General features: G+C 36.3%; 1 protein-coding gene across 6 annotated transcripts in view; it reads right to left on the bottom strand.

Annotated features, from left to right (window-relative positions):
- Nucleotides 1–716: 716 nt before the first annotated feature.
- Nucleotides 717–9,568, bottom strand: part of dot1l (DOT1-like histone H3K79 methyltransferase) — a 110,460-nt gene continuing 101,608 nt past the window's right edge. For 4 of the 6 annotated variants that reach the window (XM_041204047.1, XM_041204048.1, XM_041204049.1 and 1 more), the window contains 2 exons: nucleotides 5,925–6,540; nucleotides 717–4,978 (listed from right to left, as the gene is read on the bottom strand). In XM_041204047.1, the coding sequence (XP_041059981.1) occupies nucleotides 5,954–6,540 (587 nt within the window). In that variant the 3' untranslated portion in view covers nucleotides 717–4,978; nucleotides 5,925–5,953. The remainder of the gene's footprint in view (nucleotides 4,979–5,924; nucleotides 6,541–9,568) is intronic. The other 2 variants (XM_041204051.1, XM_041204053.1) reach the window with 1 other exon arrangement.

The raw sequence follows: 9,568 nt of genomic DNA, 5'->3' as shown, positions 1-9,568 counted from the left end.
TGTTGGTCCTCTAGAGAGTGAGAATGGGGAGTTAATAGTAGATAAATAAGGAAATGGATGAAATGAACAAATATTTTGCTCCCATTTTCACTACAGAGGATACAAAAACATTCCAGTAATAACTGGAATAGGTGGAGTGGAAAGAGGAACTTGGTGAAATTACAATCTCTAGGGAAGCGGTACTGAGCAAACTAATGGAACTTATAGGACAGAGGTAAGAATTTTTTTTTCACTCAGAGGGCTGTGTGACTTTGGAACTTTCTGCCTCAGAAGGCAGTGGAAGCGGGGTCACTGAATATTTTTAAGGCAGAGGTAGATTGATTCCCTTGCCTAACAAGAATCTAAGGTTATCGGAGGCCGGTGGTGGTGGTGGTGGTGGTGGTGGTGGCGGCGGGGGGGTGGAGGTGGTGTAGATGGGAATGAAGAACTTGAAACACAAACAGGTTAAGCACGATCTTATTCAATGGCAGAGCAGGCTCAAGGAGCTGAATAGCCTACTTCTCTTATTTCGTATGTTCGTACGTTGAATTGAAAATTTAGACACGTTTTGTAGCTCCTGAGATATGTTTTTTGCAATTAATACACAACATTACATTTAGAAATACACAACTTTATTAAAAAGCAAAAAAAAAAAAGACCCTTAAAAGCATAATTGCTTGACAAAGCAAACACCAGAGACAAAATTCAAGAATAATTTGGGGGTAAAATGTCAAAAATGCCAGGCCAAAGAAAATTTATTCCTCCAAAATAACATTTTAGTAGTAGTTGCAACTTAACTGGATTTACAGTACTTTAGAAAAGGGTGGAATGGCAGAAAAAAACAATAAAGAGCAGTTCCATTATAACATTACATACAAAGAAAACAATGAGATTTTTAGAATGCTTGCCATTTAACCTTCACAAATTTCACAAAATGTAATAAGCACTAGGCAACTGTAATCACAAAAACATCCCTTTCCCCTACCACACAGTATATGCACCAAGTCTACATTATGAAAAATTTGAAAAAGCCAATTGAACCAGCTGTCAATGTGAATATCTAGCTCTCTTTCAAATTCTACAGCCATGCCAAAATAGTCACAAGCTAATTCTTGAGCAATATCATCTTCGCAACTGTACATATTGAACAATTTTTGTATATTCAGAGTTTTTTAAATAACCACAGATTTTATTTCCTTAACATTGTGTTTATTTAGGACAGCTTTTTTTCTTCCACACCAAGCAGCATTGTACAATATAAGCTATAGCCACAAAAAGACAGACTGTACGGTACAAGTGCAAAGAATATATGATTCATCCTCCACTTGTGTATTTAAAGATAACGTCCATCTTACACAGGATAACATGTAGCCTTCTGGTCAAATACTACAAAGTGATGAAAACCTATGTCTGAGATGTCTAAAGCTTATAAGGAATTTGAGGAGTCCAGAGGAAAAACATTTAAAGTTCAGATTCTTGCACCTTACAACTAAGGTATTCAGTTTTCAATTCATGAAATTTGCTGAATTAATAGTCCTAACTCCTGTTTGTAAATGTTTTGGGGGTAGTATGTGCCCGAAATAATCAGGAGTCTTAACACTATATTGTATTCCCCTTTATCATATTCCACAATCACAGCACACTTCATATTTATGGAACTTCTGGCATTTTAATTTGTATTAACTGTGGTTAATTTCAAACAAACCTAACACCCATGCAATCTCAACTCACCGGCTACTTGATTTAAATGAAGTTGTAAAATTTTACATCATATGACTTTAGATAGTTATATATACATTGTTTAAATGCTCATTCAGGATGCAGTGCGATGAGGATTAAAATATACTTGTATCTCAAATGTTTTTCCCAACATAAGCATTTTTAAAATGTAAAATTATGTTCAAATACCCCTAAGTGCAGTTGAGGGAGTGAAAGATATATGCAAAATACAATTAATATGTAAAATCCAGCATATGATGGACATTACCTTTCAGTGCTGAAAAATATCATCTGTGCCTTGGGATGGTTCAGAGACACTTGGAAAAGGTTTCTCCTTTTTCCGAACTAGTAAATGTACAATTTTGTTACAAACAGAAAATATTGTCCTCCAAAGTATTTGGGAATACTCAAGAAAATTAGGTAATAGCTTCTAATATATCTCAGGCATTTTGGTAATATACATATATATTAAAATAATAGTATTACTTTGTACAGAAGATTTTCCTTACAGTAAACTGAACTTGATAAATAGTGTACAGATCACAATAGATGTTCAATATTTAAGGGGCAATCTCATTTACAGTTTCTGCATGATAGAGGCACCCCTGATGGATTGTACAAATTGATTTTGACTGCTTCTGAAAAGCAGTTTGTTTTATTACTATAAACCAACATAAAATGACATAAATGCACCTTTTTTCTATTAAGTTATATGGCTCAGTTTTCACAGCATGTAATTACACCTCAATCTACCTATAAATTTAAGGCTACTTATGAGAACATCCTGTCACTGTTTGATGTTTCACTTGGTTACTGGTGAGCTAACTATCTACCATGTACTAGTGTGAATATTTTCACATTGTACAAAAATTAAGCCAAATTTATAATTGATTCATCATCTTCCTATATATGCTTCCATGAAATTTCTGGTAGCATGTAATACCCGAATATTCAATTTGCAGTCAACATCACCAGACTCTACAAAGTAGGTTCTACGGGACTGAAATCCAATTAAACACCATATTCTTGAATAATTTAGATTTCTTACAGTTTTAGTGTCTATTTCAATAGAACAGTACTCTGAATTTTATTTTATTTGACCTGTTGCACCTCAAAAGCAGAGTTTATAATACCTGATAACTATTGCATCTGTACCAATAACAGACTAAAGGTCTAATTTTAGTCAACTATTTCCTAGTTCAATTGCCCTCTTAGCTATTTCAAAAAGGAAGAATACAAAAGATTCAATCCAATAATCTTTCTTCTTCCCAAGATCTTATGACGCATTTTATGAGGTCTTGACCAGGAATTGTCAGAATACAGAAAGGGAAGTACAACTCTCTACAGTACTACATTATGGTCTTTTAAACTTGAATAAATATTAGTTTCAAGTAAAGGTCAAAACATTAACATGACTGCACTGAATCTGGTAACCAGTCAGTGGAAGGTGTCCAATCAATGTTTGCACTTGAACACTTACTACTTTAAACTATATTGTGCATTATGTAGCACTGAACAAGTAGGAAACGTGTCGCTATTTTAGCGCTAGTCATGCATCAAGATGCATGCGCATTGGAGGTCCATCAAGCTCAATTTCTCAAGAACCACGGTTCCTCCATACTGTAAAAAGCCAACATTTCTGCTCACACTTTACAAGCTTTCATTTTATTACAATTACTCAGTCACAAACTCAAAATTCCCACAGCCACCACTAAAGCTAAACAATCTTCTGGACATCCCAAAAGCAAAAACAGTTAATTCACTCAGGTAAAATACAACAGTTTTAAACTGCAATGTGGTTTCAAAACAGCAGAAACTAAGGATACATCTCCTTCCCCAGCGCACCCTCCCCCCACCCTCACCCATTTTATAGGTTATTTATTTTCTTAACATGCTGGATATTGTTTTCAAAAAGAGAGATATGGGCTCCCGTGTGCTGCACTGCAAAAAATACAGGGCACATGAATCAGCTCCACCTGAAACAAACAGCACAGTTCTTTGCTGGCCTAAGAGCCTTTATGTCACCCTCAGTTACTTAGTTAATCATTTCATTATACTTACAAAAATGCTTGGCATTGGTCTTACTGCAGTTTGGTTAGTGAATATAATTACATAAAAAATTACTGCAACTTCTTTGCTTCAGACCTTTTTAAAAAAACATAGCTTTAAATAATTTGATAAAAGAAAAAAAACATTTAGCTTCAAGCACAATCCAATGTTGAATTCTTTAACCAGAAAGTTGAACTTTTGTAAGGATATTAAAAAACTTGAGGTACTTTTTAAAACTGGATTAGTAAAGATGTCCCACCTTAAATGTATAAAACATTGTGAAAAAGAAATTTTTAAAATACATTTTTAAAATGACCTACAGTCTATGAAATCCCATTGCATTTTAAATTCAGTTTTCATTTTCACATTTTGCTCTCTTGGGTTGTTTATACATAATACATATTTCTTGAACAAAATGTGTAGAAAATGGTAAAATTTACACTTCATTGTATACTAAGTTTACCAGAAAATCAATGTGCTATTGCTTACAATTAAAATTACACAGCAATAATTCAAATGTATAATAAATCTTTATCTAATGGTATTAGATTACATTGTATGAACTGCAATTTACAATGCTATAAAACACCATTAAATTAATGAGAAAAAGACAGTGATGACAGTATTTTTCTGTGTTATCGTGAACAATCACTTAACATACAAAAGACCAGAGACAAATCAGTGGAAGAGAAGAGCAGGATTGTACTTGTATAAAGTAAACTGAAGGTGGCTGAGCAACATCTGCATCAAGTACCAAACTGTTAACAAGTGATACAAAATGTTACAAAGATATCACTTGTTTCAGAGAAACTGGTCTCAGCTAACAATTTAGTTTGCAACCTTTCAGAATAAAAGCACCAGGGATCAAAACCCACAGAGGCACAGTTTATGGTGGTTAAAATAGCACCAACAGCAGGCTAACAAATGAATGCTGGTGTGCGCTGCACTTCACACTTCAAAGCCTCTATAGGCTTGCTGGGACAATGACTAGTCCCAATTACTTGGGAAAAAGATAAATAGTTTCTAAAATGCCATACAACAGGAGCCTTTTTTTGCAGCAACACTAAAACCAATTCACAGTAAAATGTATTTGCTTTTATTTTCCAGTAGTAAAGAAGCAAAACAATGTTTGCAGGCCACTCAAGCACCTTTTGTTTGATGGAAGTGGATGAAGTTGGTCCACATCGTCCTTGCATAGGTCACATTGTTTTGAGGTAGAATTCCTAATTACCTAGAAATAGAAGGGAAAAAAATACATCATCTACCTTACATTAATAATTGCACCATACTTCAGCTTCATAAACAAACGATGATTAGGCAAAGGAGAAAGAAACTCCCTATTCAACTTTTAAGCATCATCATGAGCGAACTCTATTCAATAATTTGATACAGATTAAATATTATGATTGGATATTCAAATCGCAGGTGTAAATTTAATATTAGCTGAACAGCAAAATAGTGTTTTTAATGTTAATGAGAAAACTTCCACTAAAGGGCATCTATATCGCAGTGGATAAGTCTTCATCTGAAACTCAAATGAATAATCAAGCCACAATCCTGAATTTTTAGATGCCATATTAATTATTATGCCAATATATTATTGTTGGAAAAGCAGAATTCTATGGATGCTGGAAATCTGAAATAAAAAAAGAGAAAATGCTAGAAATACTCAGCAAGGTCAGGCAGCATCTGTGAGGAGAGAAACAGAGTTAACATTTCAGGCCTGTGACTTTCCCAGTTCTAATGAAAGGTCACAAACCTGAAATGCCAGGCGAAATTTTATGCCAACGGGATTTTACGGTCCCAAAATCAATGCATTTTTTGAATGGCTCGCTGTATTTTACAGCCCCACCCCAGCCACAATGGGATGGTAAAATTCCGTCCATTAACTTTGTTTCTCTTAATGTTGGAACTTTGCTTTGAATTGGGGAGCTGCTTTTTTTTTAAAAGAATGGAGATATCTATATCTGCATTTCCAATTTGAAACATATGTGGCTACACTGTGTAAAGAAAAATACAACATTCCTAATCCATTAATGGGATTATCTAGATATCTTAATTTTGCAAAGATATTCAGTTTATACACTCCTAGTGTTTATATTTCACCAAGATATCTCTCACATAGCTGTACACATTCTGATAAATTGTTTTAACCTTGCACATTTTTCTAACCTTACCTTATAAGACTGATAAAGTACGCAAGTTCTTATCGAGGCTTAACCCCAGAGAAATGTGTAGCATAAGGAGACTGCATGCCAAGTGTGACCCACATTGCAGATGTATTTGTGCTGGACTGAGGGATAAGAGGTGCTGACTGAGCAAGCGCTGAACGTGGCAAAGGTGGGTGATGCACTGTGAAGGAAGGGTGAGAAGCTTTGGGCTGCAAAGATGCAAGTTTCATGGCCAATGCAGTGTTAGCAGATTGAAGCGAAGCAGTTGAAGAGGAGCAAGAAATGGATGAAGGCAAGTATCCATCGCTAACAGTGGACATATTACGGAAAGGAGAAGGATCAGAACTGTTTGAATTCAACAGTGGAGGAGGTGGCGGCAAGGAAATATTAGGGGGAGGTGTGTTAAGCACAGATTGTGTAGGTGCTCGGGTAAGGTAGGGGGCCACTCTGCTCTCAGTGGAAGATAATGTACTGGAAGATACAGAAAGAAATGAGTGAGAAGTAGTAGGAACAGTCTGTAGTGGGTTAAAGCTTAACATCGTGCTACTAGACACTGGAACATTGCTGAAATTGGCTCCAAACTGATGAGAAGAGACTGAAGGCACCACATGGTTAAAAATACCTGAAATAGGAGAGAAAAAAACAGCTCAAAGATTTTTGTCCAGCAAGAAGCAAAGCATCAATACAGCAGCTAAGCCCACACCTTCAGCATTTTTCAGCAAGCACAGTAAAAGCAACAAAAGGAAATAGATTTATAAAAAAGCAAAATAATTCAGGTTACCCAAAGCATAGCAACTCTCCTTTTCAGCCAATTTCTAGTACACGTAAGGAAAAGAAATACACTATTTATATAAAAATATAAATGTAAATAATACTTTAAAGCATGATAGCATCAACCAGACTGGTTACTTGCAATAGTTTTGTTCCCTGCTCTCTGCATCCATACAGAAAATTTTTCTCTCCTCCAAAATTAAACACGTGCATCCCTTTAATATTTTGGCAGAGTGACTATTCTTGACGAATGCACCTACATCATGACTGTTACTACACTATTCAACCACGAAGACCACCATTGAGACAGATCCCTGATCTCACCAGATGACCACATGAACGCATTGTCTGGAAAGGAGCCTCTGGACGGCATTCAGAAACAGAAACCCTCAGAATTTAACCCCTCACCAGCTCAGAAATCAACTCCTGCACACCTAGTTAGTTTGCCCAGCTGTGTTGTAACTCTCCCTTTTAACCTTGCGCCTCCATCTCTGTGAATCAGTTCTGAATCATTTTCCAAGGCCTTGTGCGTTTCAGTGAGTTCATTCCTAGCTAAAATATTATACTGTAAACATTTTGTTAAACTGCACTTCATCAAAATATTTTGGGACACTTCATAAAATCACTGACATTGAATTGTAGTAATATGGTCTAAATGCTAATACTACAATGGCAAAATTAAACCAAAGGCCATTTAGTATTTAGTTGTATTTTTAGATTATTCAATTGGCCACATGAAAGACCATTGAATTCAAAGGTGGATTGGAATGGAAGAAGTAATTTCTTTTAAGGTATTATAAAACCCAGTGATTATTTATATTCACTGTTTAATCCTACATCAGTTACCTTTTGCAAAAGGTTATACCCTTTGCTTTCAGTGGTTGTGTTGAAATTATATCTGCTTTTTTAAAAAAAGTGCACTCTGTGTTCAGGACATTAGGTGTCGTCCACTTGCCCTTCCAATGTTCTTGAAGTTAAAGATGGCGCTTAGTTTCAAATAAGTACAAACGAGGGGACCATTTGGCACATCCATGCTTAGGAATCTAGACTCCCTATTATATCATCTAGCTGCTCCTTGATTCATGATTTTGCTTTCACTACCTTACCTTACAGACAGTTCTAGCTACTGATCAGTCTTGGCTTCAAGCATATTTGTCTCAGTTTGTCTTTGACCAGTTAGCACTTGTGGCCCCTTGTCCTGCAAGCTCTAGGGAGTTGACACAAACATGGTAACTCTTCCCTTATGCATGGAATCTCACTATTGTAGATGAAATGCCATGTGGAAGTGTGTGTCGTGTCAATAGCAGCCAGCTAATCTCTGATATATCAAACTATTTTTAAGCTTGCTCAAATTCTTTCAAATACAGGTTGAAATTGAGAGTTTGAAAATCAGAAAGCATTGGAATCCCCTTTTGAGATCACATAAAAGGTGTTCACTTCTTAAGCAGGATGCTTCGGGGAGCTTGGGTGAATTGAACAGATATACAATGAACCCCAAAAGTAATTTTCCCCATCTGCAGCATGAGACATTGCATTAATCCCCAGCATTGTCAATTCTTTATCCTGCATCTTTCAATTTACAGAGGGTGGAAAGGCAGAGTGGCAGCTTCAAACAACAACAGAGGTAAGTTTCTTCCCCATCTTCTCTACTGCTGGTTCAGGTCTCAAGATTCTTTGCAACCTAAGGAGCCAATCCAAGAATAAATTTTGAAGTACACTTTGTCACATAACCCTTCCAAACCCTATTTCATGAGACTAAGGCAGAAGTTCAAAAGGATACAACAAGAAAACTGGGTTTACCCTCTCTTTTTCCCCTTCCAGGTAGCCAAATCAGTACAAATTGGGAAAATATTTTGCAGGGTACAGAGTTGACTAAGAATGGAGGATCTTCCAGATTCAGCTCTAGAACACAAAAGATCCCAATACCTAAAGCATCAATAGTAAGTGCTGGTTAGCATCAATGAAAAATACACTGTAGCAACGGGCATCATTACGATTTACTCGTCAGGGGTCAAGTTTATATTACTTAATGTTTGATTTGCAACTGGGCAGTATTGATGCCAATAAAGGCTGCTGTCGACACTCCGTACTCAAATTTCAGCATCAATCCTTGCCAAAAAAAGGCAGAATTTTGACACCACTGTAGGTTGCAGTGCTCAGATGTAACTCGAGGAGAGGCTGTTGTTACCAGAGGTGGAACTGCAATGCTGAATAAACATTTGATCTTGAAACCCCAGAATCAATGGCACAAGATGCCATGGTGCTAGTTTTAGTTGAGGACATAACTAGTGTCAATTTCTTGTTCTGGTCTTCTTAAGCACTGCTCTTGGAGGATGGCCACCTAGCATGGTCAAGAAAAACCTAGAATGCCACGCCCTCCAAATCATACTTTGTTGGTCAATAGTGCAAGCATCTGTCATGTCCATCAACACTTTCTGTAGAATTTGATTACTGATCACATACTTCATATGGAACATTAAGATCAATACTAAGATTTCATGACATAAGGCTGCTCTTTTTCTCAGATGCAAGGTCCAACACTGAATTTAGTTTCTTTCATTCAACTGTGGAAGCAGCTGAAGGTAAATTGCAATAATCCAATAAAATGAGACTGGCATTAAAAAAGCGTGATCAGTTGTTATGAGCAAGAAAAGTCAAGCACAACCTGTACATTGTCAGTACAATCCAATAAAATGATTAATTTTGTAGATCATCCACACTAAGAATGGTAACGATAATTCATAGGAAACACAACATGGTTTCTCCACAGTCGATGGTCAGTATAAAAAGGTTTCTGAGGTTCCAGAGAATAACAAAGTGTTTAATTCTGCTTTTGAGTTTTTCTGTACCGCACAGGCTTATGCCAAGTTTTTGTAGCT

Source organism: Carcharodon carcharias, chromosome 14 (assembly GCF_017639515.1).
Source record: "Carcharodon carcharias isolate sCarCar2 chromosome 14, sCarCar2.pri, whole genome shotgun sequence".
Classification (NCBI taxonomy): domain Eukaryota; kingdom Metazoa; phylum Chordata; class Chondrichthyes; order Lamniformes; family Lamnidae; genus Carcharodon; species Carcharodon carcharias.
Note: the sequence above shows the minus strand (reverse complement) of the source record. Positions and strands in the feature narration are given on the sequence as shown.